Here is a 23994-nt window from a genome sequence, read left to right on the forward strand (position 1 = left end):
CGGGCAAGAAGCATTGTGACGTCACAGCCGCACAGCGTTGTGTGGGCACTGTCCCCTTTGTGTGCATGTGGAGGGGTTCCGGAAGATGGTGGCGTGTGGGCGTGAGCGCGCCAAAATCGAATGTTCAAAAGCCCGCGCTGCGCTGTCACGCGCATGTCACCTGCCATAGGAAATCAGCCCAGGCAGATGGCGGGTTTTCTAGTTACGAAAAGGAATACAATGTCCAATCAGATCCGGAATCCCTTCCCCCACCCTCCCCTCCGCACCAATCCGCATTGGCTCGCTTCGCGCCAAATTAGAAGATATAAACTGCAAGGGGGATTGCAAAGTTGCAATGAGTTTTCATAAGTGACTGCAGCCGGCTTTCCCTGAACTGTGATCTCCCGTACACAATATCCGTTTTAATTTATTTTTTTAAATTATTATTTTGCGCTTTATTTTAAATTTCACGTTTCACTGCCTTTACGTACCATTTAAATTTCCTACTTATCCAAGAAAATGCCGAGTCCCCGCAAAGCTTTGGCAGTCGTGCGCGAGAACATCTCTCCCATGAAGAACATGACTCTCACGGACAAAGAGAACACGGTGAGTGCCTTCCCCAGACCAACCTTCCCCACCCGTCCTGCTACAGGCACAGGGGGGCTTCCCCAGACTAACCTTCCCCACCCGTCCTGCTACAGGCACAGGGGGGCTTCCCCAGACCAACCTTCCCCACCCGTCCTGCTACAGGCACAGGGGGGCTTCCCCAGACTAACCTTCCCCACCCGTCCTGCTACAGGCACAGGGGGGCTTCCCCGGACCAACCTGACCAACCTTCCCCACTCGTCCTGCTACATGCACAGGGGGGCTGGCATCTCACCGCGCGCGCTCTCCTCCCCCCCCTTTAATCATCATCCCGTGCCCCCCCGTTTTTTTAGCCGCCGACCTTGAACAACACCCGGGTGCTGGCCAGCAAGGCGGCCCGCAAGATCTTCCAGGACTCGGATGGCGAATCGGTGAGTGGCAGGGGTCTGTGGCAACAGTGTGTATGTGTAGAGAGAGAATATATTCAGCCATTGCCCCCTTGGGTGGTGGCAGGGTTTGTTAATGTGCATGGGTCAGTATGGCATGCAGTGTATTGACCACAATAAGGATTTGCCGAGCTGAGAAGCTCGGGACCGATCTCCTGGCGCCAAATCTCACAAAAGGGGGTGCTGCCTACCCTTCCCGCCAAATGGGATCTCCGCCTGCAGCAGACACAGGCATAGCAATTATTTACCATAGCTAGACATCGGAACGGCATGTATATCTTTATATATCACCGTGTTTTTTTTGTTTTTTTTTAAATCTACAAACGGGGGGGGGGGGGGAGTGTGTATATTTGCAGTAACTTGATCCGTCTGGTTAGGAGTGCAGGGACTCTGGGTGGAAGGAGGTGCAGTATACGTTTATATACTTGGCATGTTTGCGCGCCAAACATGGAGTGCCCCCAAACCGTGTATGTGCAAAGACAAAAGGGTGCAGCGCTCTTGCGGACTTCATATTTGAATAGACTTGATTTTGCACAAACAGCCGTTTGTCATTAGGGCGCGTTAAGGAAGTCCTTGTACCCATCCCGCTGGCTGTGACTTGTCTATTTAGCAAGCAGTGACTAATCGGTGCACTAGATCAGCAGGACATGTTGGGCTGAACGTATCTGGCTTGGAGGGTAAATGGCCCCTTGCTTTTATAACGCGGGATTGAAGGAAAGCAGCGCTTTTTCTTTACCTGATATGGTAAATGTATTGCAGAAAGCATGCAGTAGTTTAAAAAAATAAAAAATTATGGGTATACCCATTTTGCTGTTGCAATGCATTGAAGACTCACACTAAAACTTATATTTATTTTCAAGGTGAAATCGAAAAACCCCAAGGTTCCCAGCATTCAGGATGAGCCCCTCTTGAGGGACAATCCAAATCGCTTTGTGATCTTTCCTATCCAGTATCATGATATCTGGCAGATGTACAAGAAAGCAGAGGCCTCCTTCTGGACAGCAGAGGAGGTAAGTCCTGAGATTTACTTTCAACCATCTATTTTTGAAACGCATACTTTGCTTTTTGAAGGTTCTCCATCTTGAAACCTTTTTTTGTTTGCTTTAAAGAGGCAATCCAAGCTTTTATTTATTTTTATAACAGGATTGAAGCAGGGGGGGGGGGTCGCCATAGCTGAACCCCATTAATTTCAGCTCCTCCGACCCTCTGCTTCCAGAGATTCTTACCTCCTAGTGGTTGCTGGTAGCTACTTCAGGATCCACTGTCTGCATTTCAAAGCTCCCCGGCCAATAAAAAGCTGTGATGTCACGTTCAGCTTCCTTTTGGCCCATGTGAAGAGGAATCTGAGAACTACAGGCGATACCTGCACCCCATTTTTGAGGGAAGTATGTCAGGAAGCAGCGGTAAATGAGTGTGCTTCAGTTCTGGAGGCCCCCTGCTTCAATCCTGTGTTTAAAAAGAAAATTAATAAAAAAAAACTGCTTGATTGCCTCTTAAGTCTATTGAAATCTGAGGGGGGTGTAGGTGCTTTGGAAATGTACTGTTGGGTCCGGAAATAATTGGACACTGATACAAGTTTTTTGTTTCGGCTGTGTACCAAAATACATTCAAGTTACCGTTGGATAATGAATATGGGCTTAAAGTGCAGTCTATCCGCTTTAATTTGAGGGTGTTCACATCCAAATTGGAGGAAGGGTTTAGGAATTACATCTCTTTAATATGTAGCCCCCTATTTTTCAAGGGACCAAAAGTAATTGGACAATTGACATCAATTAAGCAGGTAAAAGGTCTGGAGTTAATTCCAGGTGTGTCACTCACATTTGGAAGCTGTTGCTGTGAACCCACAACATGCGGTCAAAGGAGCTCTCAATGCAAGGGAAACAGGTTCTCCTTAGGCTGTATAAAAAAAGAAAATCCATCAGAGAGATAGCAGGAACATTGGGAGTGGCCAAATCAACACTTGTAGATTCTGAGGGGGAAAAAAGAACACACTGGTGAGCTCTGCAACACAAAAAGGCCTGGACGTCCACGGAAGAAGACAGTGGACGATCGTAGTATCCTTTCCATGGTAAAGAAAAACCCCTTCACAACATCCAGCCAAGTGAAGAACACTCTCCAGGAGGTAGGCATATCATTATCCAAGTCTACCATAAAGAGAAGACTTCATGAGAGCAAATACAGAGGGTTCACCACAAGGTGCAAGCCATTCATAAACTGCCAAATTAGACTTAGCTAAAAAAAAAAAAAAAGGCCAGCCAAGTTCTGGAACAGCATTCTTTGGACAGATGAAACGAAGGCCTCGTTCAGGGTGCTGGCTTCGGAGGGAGGGCGTGCTTACGTGCAAGCTGCCGTCCAAAACAATTTATTGAAAGTGAATTGTGGTTGTCAGGGTAGCAGCTGCCCTGTCGCCGAAGTACGGAGTTGACGCTGGCTACAGTTTCAATAACAACCCAAGTTGTTTTTTGAAGCTGCAACAGTGTCACTGGTACCTCGGCAGCCAAGGAAATCATTCTTGAGAATGATTTCAAGACAGCAACACCGATCCCTAAGCTGCTGTCTTTTGCCCCGCCTCCTCAACTCTTGAAAAAGTCTGCTGGGGATGATGTGCACACATCGCCCAGCAGACTGCCGCTCGCACACGCGAATGCCCGCCCCCCAACTCCTGCCTCTGGCACCCTTGAACGAGGCCTAAGATCAACCTGTACCAGAATGATGGGAAGAAAAAAGTATGGAGAAGGCTTGGAACGGCTCATGATCCGAAGCATACCACATCTGTAAAACGGTGGAGGCAGTGTGATGGCATCCATTGATCATTCCAATCATCAATTGAACTTTATATCTCCCATTTGGACTTTAAGGCGCCGGTCTGTATTGTTTTCTTTGTTTTCACTAACTGTGTTTGGGTTAGTTTTTCCTGGCAGCCTGTTCACATTGTTCACTTTAATTATTCTCTACCACGTTGTTGTTATTATTCGTACTGTAATTATTTGTATTGCAATTGTACACACTTCTATTTTTATTTATATTTTTTAGCGCTAAAGCACACCATCCTTTTTTTCATCCTATTTATGCAAAATAGGAAATACAATCTAAATAGGATTGTAGATACAATTTCTGAAGCTGTTACTTTATACTATACTATCCATCTTACTTTATACTGTATTGATTGGGTTAAACAAGGCATTTCACAGGAGCCTGGGCCCATACTGTTATCATCGCTTGTACAAGGTGATACTGACCATGATTGTTTTGTTTAGGTGGATCTTTCAAAAGACCTTCTACACTGGGAATCCTTAAAGGAAGAGGAAAAATACTTCATTTCTCACGTGCTGGCCTTTTTTGCAGCAAGTGATGGCATTGTAAATGAGAACCTGGTAAGATGATGAATATTAAAGTAACCAAACATTCCACACTGATTCTTCTGTACAGAACAGTTTCTGAATTTCTCTTCGCTATATCATCCTGGATGGCTCTCCGCCAACTTGAACTTAACATGTCAAAAACAGCTTCTCATATTTATTACCAACCCTGGTCCTATTACCTCCTTTCACATTACTGTTGGAAGTACTATCATACACCCTGTAGCACAAGAACACTGCCTAGGGTGTCACATACTACTCTCTTACTCTCCTATCAATCAAAAGGTAGCTAAATATGTGTGCCCTCATTACAAAGATACGCCCTTTCCTCGGTTGCTTGACTGTTAACTCTGACAGTCCGCTGCTCGATTAGTGTAACCTGTCTCCCCTACAATCTATCCGAAACGCTGCTGTCCGAATCACTCCACTCCTTTCCTAAATCTGTCTCCGTGTCTTCCCTGCTTAAATCCCTCTCCTGGCTTTCTGTCAAATCCTGTATCACACACTCCATTCTCATCACTTTTAGATTTATAGTCTTCTGCTCCTCCTTACATCTTACCCCTAATTTCTTGCTATATACCAGGCCTGCACAACTCCAGTCCTCGAGGGCCGCAAACAGGCCAGGTTTTCAGGACATCCCACTTCAGCACAGCTGGCTCAATTGTGCTGAAGTAGGGATGTCCAGAAAACCTGGCCTGTTTGCGGTCCTCGAGGACTGGAGTTGTGCAGGCCTGCTATACACCATCTTTACCCCTTTTTTGTGCCTATAGCCCATACCCGCCTTAAACCTCACTCCCCACACCTGGAATGCCCTTCCCTCCAATATCGGACTTGCACACTATCCACCTTTTTTTAAGACCATCTTAAAACACACCTGCTTAAGGAAGCATATGAGTAGCTCCGTGGCTGATGCCCTTAACAAGACTATTATGTGCAGTACACCTAATCGGACAATAACCTGCCTGGCCCAGAGCTTACAAACTAACTGGCATGTTGAACTTTGAAACAATAGGTGAGGGAGTAAGTACAAGTAGATGGCAGTGCTTGACCACATTGGCTGGCAAGCATGTGTCCATGGTTGTCCATGTGTCACATCTAGGCAACAGGCTTTGGTAACCATGCATGGTGGTTTCCATTTACTGTATTGGAAAGGGTATAGGGCGAGTTTTCAGAGGAAATGAGTAGCTCCGAGTTGGACATTAAGTTTAATGTGGCAATAAGAAACAAAAGTCCAGAGCAACATCCAATGTGACAAAATAAGCAGTGAAATACCTATCTCTTGAAAAAGGGTAATTTAATTAAACCTTTGGCCAAAGCTTGTAAAACTGCAAGCCACATCAAGGCATGATCAAATTCACAGGTCCTAACACTCACTGATTAAAATTCTTATTTACCTCTATAGTTAAAGGAAGAATGGTCCTAACATTGGACCTGTCACAAATAGCTGCATGAAAAGAGAACCTGCTTGAAGTGGGGAGGGGTGAGCTTAAACCCTGGGAGGGAAGAGCCACTGACCTCAAACAGCTGAGACCAGCTGGACAAAGTTAATAAACACAAATGCTAGCAAGCTCTAAAACACCTCCCCCCCCCCCCTCCCAAAAAAAAACTATTTGGGGGGGGGGGGGAGTGGGGTAATTGTATTTGCTCCTGGCATTGGTTAAACTAGCTATGACCAGGAAGTAGTGTTTGGAAGGCGTCCCAATGGACATGGAGATATTCAGGGTGGTCCCGTATCTGGACAGAATATGCAGAGTCCACTGGGAGGGTTTGAGTTTGCCTCCCAGTGTCAGGTGGGGTGCTCTGTTCGATGTCCCGCACCATGGATTATTTTACCTTCTCCCCCTTTAGTGCACTTTTGTTTTACTGCACACCATAACCTGTTTTTGGCTTAGGGGTCGGTAGATATATCAGCAGAGGTAATGGTTGAAGCCAAAAGTTGTTGAGCTCACATTGATTGTGTAGATAAAAGGACCCAGAGCAGAGCCATGATACACTCTCGGATGTTGGCAAAGCTCAGATAACAATAATGCAGTGAGAGATGAACCAGGATAAAGCTGTTTCTGATATTGTAACATGTATTTTGTTTTGCAATTCTCGCTCTAGGTGGAAAGGTTTAGCCAGGAAGTACAAGTGACAGAAGCGCGCTGTTTTTATGGCTTCCAAATTGCCATGGAGAATATCCACTCTGAAATGTACAGCCTTCTTATTGACACTTACATTAAAGACCCCAAACAAAGGTAAGCCTGGGTCCTGATTAACATGACTAGTTTGTGTACAACATTGTTATTGCCATAAAGAGCAACCGCTTTAAGTTAACTACACCCCACCTAATATAAGGAGCTTTAAAATGGCAGCATTCTCTAATGTAAAGCCATCTACTGGCTAGAGAATTGAAATATTGCATTACTAGACTGCATGAACTACTCCGAGACCCACTGCAGCGTCAGCTGGTTCTGCATTCTTTGGTTTATTGTGTAACGTGTGTATTTTGCATGTAATATGTTTAATTGAGCACAACTAAAAGATGAAAATCTCTTGCTTTGAACTAACGTTTTCAAACTTTACAGGGCATATCTCTTTAATGCTATTGAAACCTTACCTTGTGTGAAAAAGAAGGCTGACTGGGCATTGCGCTGGATTGGTGACAAACAAGCAACCTATGGTAAGGCTGCCTCTGAATAGCTCTTAAGTACGTTGGTATCAAACGTCTCTTGGGTAGTGCAGCCTTGGATATAAGGGATCCTTGTGGCAAATGTATTCTGATGGCTTGCATCAGATTATCTGACTTGTGACTTTATAGTTAATATGGCTCATGTTAAGCCTGTGCTTCCTCATTCGTTCTAAGGCCCCGGCGCTCTAATGCGCGCCCGCCCGCGCTTTTGGCTGCGCGTTACGGCGATTCCCCGGTCTGCAGCTCACTGCAGGAGCAGAGACCGGGGGGGGGGGGGGGGCGGAGGAGTGACGGGGCGCGGCCATGACGTCACCCGGCAGGTTCGCCCTCATTGGCTGAACCGCCGGGGGGCGTGCCTAGCCGCTTGACGCGAGTTCCTGCTCTCAATTCTATTGAGAGCAGGAGTAGCTCTCGCGCGAGCGCTGCGGCCCCCCCTCGCAGCGGGCCCGGCGCCGTTGCGGGGAGGTCTCTCGTGAGCGCAGCGTCTGCCACAGCGGACGCTGTAGCAGGCAGCGGGGGCAAGGCCTAAGACTAGTTGGGAAAAGTCAACCGAGTCGGTCTGAATTAAGTTTATTGAGCATGCTATGAATAAATTGCTGATCTTTGCTTCCTTCCTGTAGGTGAGCGTGTGGTGGCTTTTGCCGCAGTGGAGGGAATATTTTTCTCTGGCTCATTTGCATCTATATTCTGGCTGAAGAAGCGTGGACTGATGCCTGGGCTCACATTCTCTAACGAGCTCATCAGTAGAGATGAGGTAATTGTATTTGTAACTTCACTTGTTTTGTTCTCATCCCTAGATGCTTCTATTTCTGATCATTCTGTTTCTTTTCAACAGGGTTTGCACTGTGACTTCGCTTGTCTTATGTTTAAGCATCTTGTAAACAAACCATCAGAGCAGCAAGTTAAGGAGCTCATTAGTGATGCTGTCATGATTGAACAGGTAGGTTTTTTTTTTTGTTTCTTTTTCCTTCATCACATTTGGAGAAGCGCAAGCATGTTTTATGTATTTACTTGGCCCACTATCACTGTAGAATATAGTTAAGGGAGTGACATCTCCCAACCGCTTGGAAGGCCTCCAACTAATAGCGGTACTCTTTTAATTTTCTGGTCTTGACACCCCGTGTCAACACCATACAAATGCAATCCTAATCCACCATGATAACATTTGTGTGGAGTTCTCATTTTCAGAGGCCTGCCATACTTAATTCCCCAATGGCAGGGCAGGGCAATTACAGTTTCAATATTGGGTTGGGCTCAAGTATCCCTACAATATCTTCACGAGCAAAGACTTTTCAGGCATTTACTTGCAGACTTTTTACATGGCGCTGTAAGAACATGTGCTGAGCTACTTACCCAACAAAAACCTTGCTACCTGTCACTGTATACTAACCTGTCGTCTTTATTTTATAGGAATTCTTGACTGATGCTTTACCCGTTAAGCTAATTGGTATGAATTGCTCCTTGATGAACCAGTACATTGAATTTGTGGCAGATCGTCTTTTACTGGAGCTTGGTTTTAGCAAGGTCGGTACACAACGCTACTATCTGAAATCTGTATTGTAAGCTCCCTTGTCTAGCTTGTGTTTTTATTTATTTCCCCTTTTACAAAGTGGGTGGGAGGTGAACATGGGTGTTGCAGAATGGTGGCACCATACAAATAAAAGATAGCTAAACTTGCCACCACAATGTTCTCATGCCAAACAGTTGCTCCTATACTGTCCAACCAGTCTTGACTTGTTTTTTTGGGGGAGGGGGGGTTTGGTCTTTAAACATTTGGACCCATTTAGGACCAAACTGAACTAATGGCACCTAATTGACACTGGTTTAGTCGTTTTTTTCCTGTGATTTTTTTTTTTTTAAACATTGTATTTTGACATAAAAGGGTGGCTGTTTTCACTTCCTTTTTATCATGTACTGGGCATTGTCTTGCAGTTGGTGCTACTGCCTAGCTTTAACAATTACCACTTTCAGTGGTATGGAATGGACCAAAGCCGTTTCATATGAATTTTCTGTGGCAAATTGTAACTCCTATTTTCACCAATCCTAACTTGCTTTTAACCTTGATTTTTCTAGCATTTTATGGCAGAAAATCCTTTTGATTTCATGGAGAACATTTCCCTGGAAGGAAAGACTAACTTCTTTGAGAAGAAAGTTGGAGAGTACCAGAGGATGGGAGTCATGTCAAAAGCAACAGACAACACTTTTACACTAGATGCTGACTTTTAAATGCATATGGACTCTTATTTTAAATGCAGTACAACGTGGAATTTTTATGCCATTCCTTCAGAATTTCTTCCGTGCAGATATGGATTTTAACTTCACTTGGAATGCCCATCAATAGTATGGGAGCTAATGATGCTAATCCAAAAGGTCAGATCAATTACCATTGATTTGATCTTGCAGCCATGCCTCTGAAAATCATTAGCGTGTGCAATGTGTCTTTACACAATCCTATCTGCCAAAGTACACCTAGAGAGGTACTCGTATGTCTTATGTACAGTCAGTGTTATGTACAGCTTAATAGGTATATGGTGAGGAGTACTCTGCAGGGGAATTATCAGCACTGCCTGGTGGTAGTATTTGTTGGCAAACTTTTTTTTTTACTTTTTTTTTTTTTTAGTTTGTATGAACTTCGCACTTTATAATTACATTAATAAAGTAGTCCTCGTATTTTGTGTTCTCTATCCTTAATCAAAGCTTGGCACTGGTTTAGATGCTGGTGCAAAAAACACCTGCTACCTCATTGAACCATCATACATTGACTTAAATGAGGGGAGTGGGTTTTTTTTTTTTTTTTTTTTCATGGGTTTGTCAATGTTTTTAAGATTAAAATGGTGCAGGGGTGGTCAACTTCCTTCCTCAAGGGCAACAAACAGGTCAGGTGTTCAGGATTCTGTGCTTCAGCATGTGGCTATCACAATGATTGAGCCACTTGTGCTGAAGCTTGGATATCCTGACCTGTTTGTGGTCGCTGAGGACTGTTGACCACCCTTGCTGTAGAACTTTAGAATTACAGATTGTTGTGGCAAATTGTGGACGTGCCTCACATTGAACTATATACTCATCAGTAGTCAAGATTAACTAAACGGGCAAGTGTTTTTTTTTTTTGTTTTTTTTAGTGAGGGGTAACATCACTGAATGTTTTGTCTGGGAGACTTAAACCTAAGACATCTTATGAAGGCTGGAGGAAAATAAAGGCTAAAAGTTTAGGCCAAACGAGTAGCATGCTTTTTATGATTGGGAATCTTTTGAGACGCCTGATATCAGCAAATTAACCTTCTACAGCAAATTAACCTTCTACATATAAGGGGTAGTTGTGGAGAAATCTTAACATTGGCTCGTAAGGCTTCTCTCCCCATCCACAATTTCATGTGATACTTGATTGGATATTTTTGGCATATGGTGGTATGTATATCTACATTCCAACACAGGTTGACACTTACATTACTTTTATTTATTTATTTTTTAATACTGCCTACACAATCCAAGTAGACATTTGAGAATGCTGTAATATTGTATAGAGTGGTAGCGCCCTTACACCAGACCTGCGAAATATCAGCTATTCATCCTGTACAATGAAGCATAATCAAAACAATCTGCATCTTGATGTACAGCAGGGTCCCGCTTTTCGGTGATTTGGCGGCACCGAAAAGGGGGCTGCCATGTTGGATCCTAAGTCGTACATGTGGAGAATGGGCGGTGGCGCACATGTGCAGACCGGCGGCGGAAAATTGCCGGTTTGTGCATGCACAGAACTGAAATTCACCAGATCTGCTTTCTGGTGATTTTCACTATGCGGCGGGACCCTGAAACGGAACCTGCCGTCTACCCGGGGCCCTCCTGTACATTTAGCAAAAAGTTGATTCTCCAAAGCAAGGACACATTCAGAAGCCTGCTAAACTTTTTTTTGTGTGTGTGATTTCCTTTCACTTGGTAGCACCATGGGTAGTAAGCTCCACCTCCTGAGGATCAAAGATGCAGTACTTTTCCTGTCCTGGTGGTAGGAGCGTGCAAATGTTTATATTTTTTGGGGACTCCCTTTTGGGGGTCTCTTGCTACAGGTTACCTGGAGAGAAGGGATATAAGAGCACCATTTTTGCTAAAGAAGAAAGGTTGGCTCACAAAGCGAGGCTGGTTCTTTACAGGGTGGCTTGCCTCTGGGCTGGTGCAATCTTCCAGCCAGTGTCTCCAGGACTTGCCACAGCACTGAGGTGAGCGCTGCAGTGGAGGGGGATGGTCGTCTAGCATTGCGTCACACACCAGTAATGCCCGGCCAGTTTGCAGAGCCCTCCAGTACCAAGATGGCTGCTGTGTGCTGCTGGGGAACAATAGGAAAGTAAGTCCCTGACCCGAAGAACAATCTTACGTATTAATTAGGGAAAGTGTAGAGACAGTAGGATGGTGTTATGGTCAGTGCATTTGAGATATAAAGCGACAGCCAGCATAGCTACTCATGCTTTATTAAAGAGGTGTGTTTTTAGATAGGTCTTAAAGTGACACCTATTGAAGGTGAGGACATTTCAGAGGTGTGGGGCAGTGCGGGAGAGGGCTTTAGATACAAAAGGGTTAGACAGAACACCTACTTGAGCAGAGGTAGGTGTCTAGTGAGAAATTAGGGCTGAGAGGTAAGGAGGGACAGCAGAGTGTAGTCTTAAAAGAGAAGAGCATTTTTGTAATACAGGATTTAATAGGAAGCCAGGAGAGATTAGTCATTCATTGTGTATTTTTATAATGCAATATGTGCTTGTCAGGAATGTTGCACCATTCCTCCCTACTCCCCATTCTCTCTTCCCCCCCCCCCCCCACTATATTTTGATTTCTGTATTTCCCCCCACCCAATTGTTTGAAAAATCTTACTTTAAAGCTAGATTTTATCAGATGAGGAAAAAAAACCTAATCAAAGATATAAAACAGTCAATTAACTAAAAATAAGAATAGGTTTGCTGCATGAAAATGAAAGAATGAATGGCAGTGCACAGCACACAAAACTCCCAGACTGGACTGTACAAAGTACAAAAACTTTATTGGCACAGAAGTGGTTCTCCCCCCCCCCCCCCATCTTTTCTTATGTGATGAAGAAAGAAAAAATAAAGCATGCAACAATTGTGTGATATTCACAGTGAGAAACAATTCAGTGACAGATCAAGTGTCCAAAGTCTAAAAAGTGAAAAAAAAGTAATACATGGGGGTTCTGTATAGTGAAAGAGGACCTTGTGTAAAGATGAGTTGGTCTGCTGCTGTAGATGAGATGGCTCACACACCTTATAAGCTGGAGACATCTTGCTTATGTGCCAATAAAGTTTTTGTACTTGCAGTCCAGTCAGGGAGTTTTCTTTGTGCTGTGCACCGCGATTCGTCCTTTTGTTTGCTACTTCTCATGCGACTGGAGCACGCACATGGATTCATTATACAGCAGGGACTGAGAGTACTTTCAACTTTTCCACATGCTATGTGATTTTTTTTTTTTTGTTTTTTTTTGTTTACCTCATCACATCATCCGAAGAGGGAGCCATGCATAGACCCTCATAAGGGTTGGGACTTTCATTCATAGTGGGATCATTACGTGGTCTGGGAGGTAGGGGGAGTTGCATCCTCACATATCTGCTTATCCCTTGTCCTTTTGTTATATGGCATTTTGCATTTAGTTCAGCAGCACGGCTTCAATAAACCAAATTTACTCACTCGAGGAATATTCCTTCAACAACCTGAACTACTGAGAATCCTTATATTTAAAAAAAATCACAGACCTTTTTGTCATGTATCGTGTTATCTACTTGCATGTACTGTTGTGGAGTTTTCTCCATCTTTTTGCTGTTTGCTACATGTAGTAGGCAAACAGGACTATCCCAAAGACAAGGAACGGTCCGGTGATATGAGAGTAAATGATAATATTTGGTGAATAGATTACCCCCTATTTATGGATTACGAACAAGGAGTTTGATATTAAAGACTGCATTTCATCTATGTATTTGGTTTATCTTCTATCTTTATCTTTCCCTGATGAAGTAGCAACCGCTATGAAACATTGGAATAGATTGTGTGCTATTCTTTTATTCTTTTACTTTTGAACTTGGACCCTTGTCAAAGTTCTGTGTTTATTTTCACTCTCCCTATGTTCTTTGAGTCGTATTTAGTTCGCTACAAGCATTTCGAAGCGGCGACACTGCTGTAAGAACGGCAGCTGTATACCACCGCAGGTGATTTTGCAATCATTCACCTGCAATTAGCTGACGGAAACATGTGGCGCGTGCCTCCATTGTACCCACGTACCAGCTTGCGGCTTTTCCCTTTGCGACCAGGAGCAGGTGCATTCCCTACAGGAGCTGGTCTGCCCTCACTGCACTGTGTGCATCTATCTGCTGTGGAGACCAGGAGTGTGTGCTACGCCCCGGAGAATTGATCTTTCCTCTTATTTCAAATGGGGCCATTTGTATTGCTGCAGTCATGAGCGGGTGCCTTCCTTACCGACATCATTCTGTGGACACTTTGCCAAGATCCTGGTTTCTCGGTTGAGACCAATACTTACCTTTTGATGCCAATAAGAATCCGGTAACACTGTATCACTGATGTTTATTTTGTGTTTATTCAACACTCGTATTATGTGTTGATTTTTATATTTCAATATGCTTTTTTTATTAAAATACTAGCTGAGAAACCCGGCGTTGCCCGGGATGTGAAGTGTGAATAAGTATGTGTAAATGTTGTATGTGAAAGTTGTAATGTGATGCCAATGTTATGTAATATTAGTTAGAATTGTGTTTGTAAATCAACAGTAGTAGAAAGCACATGTATATGAGGGCAAATGTTTGAAGTGTATGTTAGTTGTTACGGTAGTTATTTTTGAAAATGTTATTGTTGGAAATGCTTCTTGAAAGATGTGAATGTCCATTGTTGAGAGGAGTGTATTTGATGTAATGTTAAAGTGTGTATTGTAAAATAATGTAGTAATAAAGGATGACAGTAGTGTATTGAGTGTCTTTCATTTTTTTGTAATTTCTTATGGCAATATGTAGAGTTCATGGAAATTGAGGAAAGTCAATGTTCATTGTAATGCTTGTTTGTAAACGACATTTTTGGTAGTTCCAGTTGAAGCAAAGATGTACAATTGTTGGGGGGATCCAACTCTAGAGCACGCAACATATAACTGGCCGTGGGAGAAACATGGTGATTCTAAGTTGATACCAGTGCACTTTATAGATTGTCCTTGTGCTTTGTTAATGGTGATAGCAAAAGCTAGTTTGATGGGGAACTGTAGCCGTTTGAAAGTAAAAGGCATGTCTGTAGGAATGAGTGGAATGCGGGGGATGAAGACATCTTGGCCTTTGGCGTTGCCAGTTAAGATAGTAGCTTCAATTAGGTTGGGCATCAATGTTTTTATGCACAGTCTGGTTCCATTACAAAGGTTAGGTGTGTGTAGGTTGCGAAGTAGCATGATGGGTGCTCCAACTTTGAGGCGAAGATGATGTGGTGGCATCCCTGATGGTTCGAGGGAGTGTAGGAATTCAGGTGGATAGTTAACGGCTTCATCGCAATCCACAACTGTATCGATTGAGTTGTATTGAGTAATTGTGTGTGGAATAATGTCTTGAATTTGATGATTGATGTCATTGACAGAAGTATTTTTGGCAGCAAGGATGGCTCTTTCACAGAGCCACTGGTGGTTTGTGTAATTGTGTAAGAGATTTGGATAGACGTGATGTATGAGATCTTCAAGTGATGTCATCATGTGACAAAAATGTGTGGGAAAAGCAATTTCACCTGATGTTAAGTCAGTAGGTAAAGTACCTTCACCTATTTGAAGAAGTGTGCGTGCAAAAAGTTGTTCATTTGAGTGGCCGAGAAGTTGGACTCGCATATTGGTTGTTAATGGAAAATGTTTGACATGTCGCCATAAAATAGAGGATTTAAGGCATGCATGAAGTTCGTCTGCTGGTGTGGATCGTGGTATGACTGGAAGTGTTTGTCTGAAATCACCAGCTAAAAGAATGACAGCACCACCCATTATTTGTTTATTGTTACGCAAGTCTTGCAAGGTTCTATTAAGGGCTTCAAGTGCTTTTTTATGCGCCATGGTACACTCATCCCAAACAATAAGTTTGCAAATTTGAAGAACACGGGCTTGGCCAGATGTCTTGGTAATATTACATGTTGGGTTTTCTTCATGAGCAATGTTTAGTGGTAATTTAAGAGCTGAGTGCACAGTTCTTCCTCCATCCATAAGAGTGGCTGCAATGCCAGATGATGCAAGTGCAAGTGCAACATGATTGTGCATTCTTATTTCTGCAAGGAGTAAATTTATGAGAAATGTTTTGCCTGTTCCACCTGGAGCATCAAGAAACAGGATTGCACCTTGTTCGTTGTTTATGTGCTGCATGATGTTGTCATAGGTGTTAAGTTGTTGTGGAATTAACATTGGTTTTCTTGTGGCAACATATTCTTGTAGTATGGAAATATTGTATTGTTTCTCTCGCATAAGGTCTGTATTGAGTACATCGTGATGATGATGTTGGGGAGCTTCTAGACCTAATTGAAGTAGTGTTTTGTTATTGATAGAGAGACATGTATCTTCTAACAATATGAGTACCTCGTTGAAAATGTCAGGTGAAAAGGTAACATTGAGTGATGGGTTGTGTCTCTGTGCTTTGTGAAGTATATCTTCACTCATGCTTTCTCGATATGTGTTCCATAGAGTGTTGGGGTTTGATGGGTTGCACGTGGTAAGGATAATGGCAAAAAGATTTCGAATTTTGGTTGGCAATGACTGTAATGCAGCTTCGGCTAATGTAGTATTCCAGTGTTGATCATCCTCTAGTAATCCAAGTTTTTGGCAAGCTTCTCGATAAGTCTCACACACTTGACCGTTGACAGTTTTTATAGCGTCAAAAGATGTTGGGCCTGGAACGGTATGAAGTAGAATTCTGAGAAAGAAGCATTCAGCGTTGTTTGGGTGAACTGTGTAGACACGCCCTAAGGCTTCACTTGCAAGGGCATCAGTTCCGGGAACAGGTGTGCCCTGCTTTCTTTTCTTGAACTGTTTTGTGGATGCATTCCAAGTGTAATATCGTGGAGTTTGTGGATAAAGCAATGTGCGTGCAAAAGAGTCGTGTTGACATAATTGAAAGAAGGCAGTTAAAGTAGTGTTTGGTGGTTGAGCAGCAAGTGCCTCTGCGTTGGCAGGTGTGAAATATACTCTCTGTCCATTTTCTAAATGAATAGTCAGGTGAACAACGGTTGGGTGTCGTTCGTGAATGGGAAAAGCGAAAATCCTCCAAACGGCTTCATTACTACTTATATATCTTCCTAGCTGGTAGAGTGTAACTTCGTCATGGATGTGTTCATTTGTGATTCCAAAAATGGCCATGTCGCTTCCTTTGTTGACATACTTGCAAATGTATTTAATTGATTTAACAGAATTACAGTATTCCACATTAATGTGTGCGTTATAAATTTTTGTTAGAAGTGGACAATATGGAACAACCCATTTGTTGTCGACTTGGATGTGTTTGTTGTTGCGAATAGTAATTGTTGCTGTGTATCCGCCGTCTGTGGGAGCGCGTCTTCGATATTGAGGATATCCATCATCTCCACTTTGTGTGTCTGCAATAAATGTTTTAGGGAATTGTTTGGTGCATTTACCGTCTTTCATACATGGTGCATGAATATTGATGTTTCCACATGGTCCATGAATCATATTTTTAGTGACTATTGCAAATAGTATAGGGTCTTCTTGAGGATTAGGCAACTCAGCAGAGATAACGTTATCGATGTCAATGGAATGTAGTTTTTCTTTGAGCCATATAAGAATATGAGCATGTGGAAGACCTCTTTTCTGCCATTCTATTGAGTACATCCAGCATCGTGTTTGTCCAAATATATAAGTCTTAGTGATGATGTGAATTAATGTGATGAGTTTTTGGCGAAATACTCTTGCGATTAAGTCGTGTCGATCACTGTGAGCCTGTCCATCCTGAAGTTCTTGTTTTATTTCTGGCCAAGCTGGATTACATGTAAATGTAATAAAAAAGTCTGGTCGTCCATATGCGCGAACATATGCCATAGCGTCCTGAGCATATTCGTGCATGTGTCGAGGACTTCCCGTGAATGTTGCTGGTAGAATGAACATTTTTCCAATGTTGTCAACGTTACCATCGTTGCCAACAGCATCCCTGAGATGTATGTATTGATCAACGCGTAGTTTTTTTTGATGTAAGCGTATGTATAGAAGACGCTCACTTTCAATTTTAGCATACATGTCAACAATAAACTGATGAAATAGTTGTCGACAATGTAAAATGTGGTTTTGCGATGCATCTCGTATCCTTAATCTGTAAGCGTAGAAGTCCATAGCGGATACAGTTTTGTTAGTGTTTGCCTTTGAAGTTGGGTGTACATGCATGATGTTGAAGTGATAGCCATCGTCACCGTTCCAAAGTATGAGAGGGTATTGAAGAGCATCATATGAGCGATGTGTTTCAGAAATGCGTGTGAGTGAATGAGCGCGCCGCTGAAGAATTATGTCCCGTGTATTAAATTGTTCCCCCGCTATAACAATAGCGACTTCGTTGATTTGAGGTGCATTAAAGCGACGTTCATGTTGACCCACTGGTGTTTTGTCGGCTCGGATAATGACTTGATAGTCATCAGTTGGCATGCGTTCAAGTGATGTTTTGAATGTGTTAATGAGATGGTTGTGTTGATGTAACATCCTTTGTAAGGAGATGACAATGTCACGTCTTGTATTGGGTATCCAATGGCATCGTTGATCAGCTTCTTGTTGTTCATCGCCCATGAAGTAAATTTGCAAGAATTGTGGATCTTGGTCTGGTAATGGGAGAAGAGAGCCGGCCCTGTGGTAAACTTGACCTTGTACTTTAAAAGTACTTTTAAATCCAATTTGTTCAACTATGGATGTAGCACCAAAGGATGTCATTTGGAAACAGGAGTTGTATTTGCGTATGTTTTGTAGGAAATGTTTAGATTCTGAAGTTGTCCCTGACATGTATGAAAGAAGTGGATTTGGGGGTGAGTGTAGAGGTGGTAGCTGAACTTTGCCATTGCTGCAGCACATTCCAGCTGATTCATGTAGGAATTTTTTTGCTTGACAGTAGCGACATATAGTGTCCATGTGTCCAATGTTGACCTTTGGATGTTGCTGGTATAGTATGTGTGGATTATATATGAAAGCGGCACGTAGCAAAGTGTAATTAGTTGAATGCGTACATGTAGTATGTGTGTCTTGTAGTGCTTGTTGTACTGTGTGTGTTGGTGTGTCTTGGTGTTGTTTTGATGTGCGCCGTATTGTTCTGTCTTTAGCAAGGCGTGTTTCATGTTGTTGTGGAGTCTCGGTGGCTCTTCTTGTTGTAGCTCGTAGTCGCATTTTCTGCAGACGTATTTCATGTTGTTCTGTAGTCTCTGCGTCTCGTGATGTTGTAGCACGTTGTTGGTCTTTTGCAAGGCGTGACTCATGCTGTTCTGTAGTCTCTGAGGGTCTGGATGTTGTAGTACGTTGTTGGTGTTCTGTAGTGTGAGCGTCTGTTGATGTAGTGGGTGTGTCTCTGTGTTTTTGTTGTTGTTGTTCTCATTGTGTTGCTCTTCTGATTCTGGCTCTGGCTCTGTCTCTTTGTTGTGCAAGGCGTGTTTGGCGCTGTAGTGTTTCATTAGCAGGTGATGTTGTGTGTGTGTGTGTGTGTGTGTTGTTGAGTAGTTGTGTTAGGATGCTGTGTGTGTATTTGTGCGTTTGATATACCTGCTGTGTGTATTAAATGGAATTAGTGTGTGATGTTGTTGTGTGTAATGTGTTGGTGTTGATGTTGTGGTTGTGAGGATTTGTTGTTGACCTATTGTGTATTCCGTTGTGAGTTGTTTGTTAGCATTGTGTGCGTGGATTTCAATGTGTGTGAAATGGGTGTGTGCATTGTGTGGTGCAGTACATATAATTTGTGTGTGTGTGTGCGTGTCACGTTCATTGTCAGGGTGTGTATGTTTTGTTTTGCAAAGGTGTTTTTTGGGTGGCATGTTTTGTGTTGTGAAGATGTGTGTTTGGTGTTGTTGTTGTGATGTGCGTTATTGTAGGTGTTGTAGAGGTGTTGTGTGTGTAAGTTGTGATGTGTTGTTAAAAGTTGTTGATGTGTGTGTTGAGGTAGGTGTTGTGTGTGATGTTAGTGAAGTGTTTCAGTGCGATTGTGTTTACAATACTTCCTGATGTTGTTGTGTCAAGGCGCAGTTCGATCCAATGATTGTATTGTGTGTTTTGGCACAGCGTTGAAGCGTCGAGGTGTTGAAGGCATCCGGTTGTGGTCTGTGAAAAGTTTGTAAATTGATAAAGTGTGACCGTATTGAGGGGTATTTATTTGTGTTTGGTGTGCGTTTGTGTAGGTGTTGAAATGTTGTGTGTGTTTTTGTTTTGTGTTAATGTTGGCTGTGTGTGTGGCAGAATAGTGTGTGTATGTAATTATTGTGTGTGATTGTTGATTGTGTGGGGTGTGTGTGTGGATGAGTGAGTGTGTGATGTGATAGTGAGTGTGTGGTGTGTGTGTCAGTGTTGGTTAGTTGAGTGTTTGTGTGCAATAAATTAGACAGATGTGTAAATAGTAATGTTTTGTGTAAAATATGTTATTGAAAGGAAGAGGTGATTTATTGTGCTAGGTGTGTTGGTAGCGGAGGTGTTGTGTTGTTGTATATGTTTGTGTGGTGGGATGTTGATGTGCAATGGGAGTGGGTGGTGAGACGTGTAAATGTGCATTGTATTCAGTGTAATGTGTATGGTGAAGGGTAGGTAATTGGAACAGTGGGTTGGGTGTGTGTGTTTGTTTAGTGGTGGTTGTGTTGTGTGTGGTAGTTAAGGTTATGTTGAAGTGTTGTTTTGTGTGTTGTATCAGCAGAGGAGGTTGGTGTGTGTGTGTGTGTTGCGTGGTTGAGGGCGTGTGGCGTTGCTGAGTGCGTGTGTGTGTGCATGTGTTTGTGTATTTGTGTTGTGTGTGATGGTGTGTGGTGTGTGTATGTGGCGTGTGTGATGGCATGTGTGTGTGTATGACGCATGTTGTGTGTGCGACGTGTGTGAGTGCGTGTTGTTGGTCATAGACATGTTGTAAATTGCATGTTTTTGAGTGTAGTGTGTGTATTATGAGGGTGAAGGTGAGGTGTGATTTGTTGGTTGCGGAGGGAGATGTGTGAGGTGCAGGAGATGTCAGGCGTGCTGGGCGTTCCGCGGGAGGTAGAGTGTGTGAGGTAGCGGGATAGCGGGAGTGACATCGGTGGCATGGTGTGTGGTGTGTGTGAGAGCATGTGTGTGTGTTGCTGGTGTGTGATGGCGTGTGTGTGTGTATGAGGCATGTTGTGTGTGTGAGTGCGTGTTGTTGGTCATACACATGTTAAAAATGGCATGTTTTTGAGTGTAGTGTGTGGCATAGAATGACAGGATGTTTGCGTGTGTGTGTGTGTGTGTGTGTGTGTGTGTGTATGAGGGGGTTTTGTGTGGGTGAGTGTTGTGTACATTATACAGACAGTAAAATAGTTAGGAAAACATATTTTATTTCAACGAACATCTGATTTCCAGTGGTAGGTGTTGTCATACACTGTGTGAGGTAGCGGGATAGGGGGAGGAACATTGGTGGCATGGTGTGTGAGTGTAGGCCGCGGCCTCACGGTCCGGTTGCGGTAGGGAGCTGTGTGAGGTGCAGGAGATGAGGCGTGCTGTGCGGTCCGCGGGAGCTACACTGTGTGAGGTAGCGGGATAGGGGGAGGGACATCGTTGCCATGGTGTGTGAGTGTAGGCCGCGGCCTCGCGGTCCGGTTGCGGAGGGAGATGTGTGAGGTGCAGGAGATGTGGCGTGCTGTGCGGTCCGCGGGAGCTACACTGTGTGAGGTAGCGGGATAGGGGGAGGGACATTGGTGGCATGGTGTAGCGGGGTAGGGGGCCTCGCGGTCTGGTTGCGGTAGGGAGATGTGTGAGGTGCAGGAGATGTGAGGCGTGCTGTGCGGTTCGCGGGAGCTACACTGTGAGCTAGCGGGATAGGGGGAGGGACATTGGTGGCATGGTGTAGCGGGGTAGGGGGCCTCGCGGTCTAGTTGCGGTAGGGAGCTGTGTGAGGTGCAGGAGATGAGGCGGTTCGCGGGAGCTACGCTGTGTGAGGTAGCGGGATAGGGGGAGGGACATCGTTGCCATGGTGTGTGAGTGGAGGCCGCGGCCTCACGGTCCGGTTGCGGGAGGGAGATGTGTGGCGTGGAGGGGAGGGGGGGTTTGAAGAGGCAGTCTGCAGTGTTTGGTGTTGTGTGAATGTGTGTGTGTGTGTGTGCTGTGTTTGTGCGTTGTGTGTAGATTCTGTACCTGATTCGGCAGTCTGTGGTAGCAGACGTGAAGGTTTTGATAGCTGTGAAGCGTGGCCCCAGAGCAGGTTGAGGATTAGAGGATTAGGTGTTGCAAAAGCAAAGCATTCCCAAAACTCAGTGAGGGGTGGGACAGTGTGGAAGTATAAGGGCATTGGTGTTGGACGCAGGCCAATGAGAGGTGTGCGGGGGCGGGCATTGGACGCAGGCCAATGAGAGTCAGTGAGGGGTGGGACGCAGGCCAATGAGAGGTGTGCGGGGGCGGGCATTGGACGCAGGCCAATGAGAGTCAGTGAGGGGTGGGACGCAGGCCAATGAGAGGTGCGGGGGCGGGCATTGGACGCAGGCCAATGAGTCAGTGAGGGGTGGGACGCAGGCCAATGAGAGGTGCGGGGGCGGGCATTGGACGCAGGCCAATGAGAGTCAGTGAGGGGTGGGACAGTGTGGCATTGGTGTTGGACGTAGGCCAATGAGAGGTGTGCGGGGGCGGGCATGGCCTGAGCCGGAGTGACAGGCCCAAGGTCCAATGCGTTTGACCCTTGGGACGCAGACATACAGTGATTTCACAAATATATAGTAGATATTTTATGAAACTTTGCGCTGGTTTTGTTTTTCCACCTTATCTTTTATAGTAGGCAGAATTAAGGGATGGTATCCCTATAAACGGGTCTCAGCTGACTCAGGGCAAAGTGCATGCAGACTAATAATAATAACCTCTGTGATCAAGGTATAGGAGCAAATATAAGTGCTGGGGAAATGCAGATAAACCATGTGTAATGGTACATGAAGTGGTATATGTGTACTGATGGCGTTGTGTGGCTAGCTCAGGTCTCCATATATGCCATAAAGTCCTTTATGTTCTTGCTTTGACCACTTAATAAATACATTTTTAATAACTACTGGATGCAGCCCCCTTTTCTCCCTCATTGATTTGGCAGTGCTCCGCCTGTGCCCCCCTTGGGACTACTTTTCTATGTTATCTTTTATAGTGCCCCTGTGGTCTCCACTATTTAGGGAGAACCAAGAGGGAATTGAGAAGGAGAATTCTTGAACATGTGAGAAATATTAGGATTGTTTTTGGTAAACATAGCATATCCCATAATTTCAAAACACCATAACCAAGATCCCATTTACGCCATAAAGGGATATTTTTTTCAGTATTCCAGTGGGTGGGGGGGATGGGAAAGACCATGAGAAGGCTATGTTGAACCCTAATTCCAGTGGCGTTGAATGAGGATATAGACATCGTCACTTTTAGTCCGTTCTTTGTTTTCAAACTGGAGCAATATCCAGTCTCTTCCCAGATTGTATTCCAGTATTATATGTTATGCAATCATGTCCTTTACCCCAAGCTCAGGGGATAATCTATTCACCATATATCAGCTGGCCGTGCCTTTTTTCTGTGATAGGTTTGCTGCAAGTTGTAGGCAAACTGCTATTTTTAGGTAATTGACTGCATTCTCTTCATATATCTTCAATTAGGTTTTTTCCTATTCTCATAGCTAGATTTGTGTTTAATTATTTATTTTAACCTTTAGAAATGTGTGTTGTATTTTTTACTTCTTAAAAATGTAGGGGTTGTAGTAATATCAAGTCGCCACAAGATGGCGCCTATTTAATATCACTAGCACTCAATTGCAGTTTGAATAGTCCATCATTTGCCCACCTCACCTTTCTGACCTACTAGTAGCCTGGGAGGGGTATAAATAGACAAGTGCATTTTCACTGTAATATTATTCGCTGAAATAGTAGAAGAATGCTTGAAACGCTTTGGAATTCTGTCTGGTAACATTCTTTAAGCCACTTCCAGAGCTGGTATTCCCGCTTTGGGGGGAGAGCCTGGCTGACGCCTGGGAGTTAGCACTGATTTTCGTGCAGCCCTGGATACTGGAGAAAACCCCCATTATGTGACGAATAGATGTGGATGGGTTAAATTTAACCCCAAAGTAACCAATTTCTACACCAGCTCACACAGGGCCGTGTGAGTATAGCCTTATAGAGTATATATCATTTCCCCTAACCCTATCAACATACAGCTATATCTAGCTGGGAGAGGCACAGCTCGCCCTCAAGGAGGTGATCACTAATTGTGGTTGCTTACACATGGCCGTGTAAGTATTATTATATTTACAACCCGCCCCCCACCTTTGGAACTACTGTCAATATTCATCACCATTATTATTGTATATGTCTTTCTAATCCCATGCTCCCCCATTGTTTGTTTGTTCCCATGTTTCTATAAGGGCTCTGGATTAACCCTTTTCTGGGGTTGAAGCTGAAGGGATCCTACTGTTTGCTCCAAGTATTTGTAAGAGAGCTATTGTCGAATTGACCGCTTTACTGTAAGCACACTTTTGTTTCTAATCAGAGGTAAGCGCCTGGTTTTTTGCACAATACCATTCCCACTTTGTGATTTGAATAAAAGTACACTTTCACCACTCTTGGACTTTGAAACATTTTCCTAATCCGCAGGAGTGCAGTGGGCAGTGATATCATCATCTTGCACCCCACCACGAGTCGACGAGAGAGTGAGTCTATCTTCCTAATGTGTGATTACACTGCTCCCCAGCGTCTCAATGGGCTGGGAGTGAGATCTTAACACCACTTGCTAGTTCATTGTTTGGCTGCT

General features: G+C 43.9%; 2 protein-coding genes across 2 annotated transcripts; one reads left to right on the plus strand and one right to left on the minus strand.

The window, feature by feature from the left end:
• The first annotated feature begins 315 nt into the window (after positions 1-315).
• RRM2 (ribonucleotide reductase regulatory subunit M2) lies at positions 316-10940 on the plus strand. Its single transcript, XM_075598350.1, has 10 exons — positions 316-585; positions 918-995; positions 1871-2020; positions 4268-4384; positions 6473-6606; positions 6937-7031; positions 7661-7794; positions 7876-7980; positions 8451-8564; positions 9114-10940. Exons 1-10 carry the CDS (start codon positions 499-501, stop codon positions 9264-9266), a joined length of 1167 nt encoding a protein of 388 aa, XP_075454465.1. The 5' UTR covers positions 316-498; the 3' UTR covers positions 9267-10940.
• A 3142-nt stretch (positions 10941-14082) lies between these two features.
• On the minus strand, positions 14083-17333 carry LOC142492419 (uncharacterized). Its single transcript, XM_075595062.1, has one exon. It carries the CDS (start codon positions 17290-17292, stop codon positions 14083-14085), a length of 3210 nt encoding a protein of 1069 aa, XP_075451177.1. The 5' UTR covers positions 17293-17333.
• Between the last annotated feature and the right edge of the window lie 6661 nt (positions 17334-23994).

This window comes from Ascaphus truei, chromosome 4 (assembly GCF_040206685.1).
Source record: "Ascaphus truei isolate aAscTru1 chromosome 4, aAscTru1.hap1, whole genome shotgun sequence".
Classification (NCBI taxonomy): Eukaryota; Metazoa; Chordata; class Amphibia; order Anura; family Ascaphidae; genus Ascaphus; species Ascaphus truei.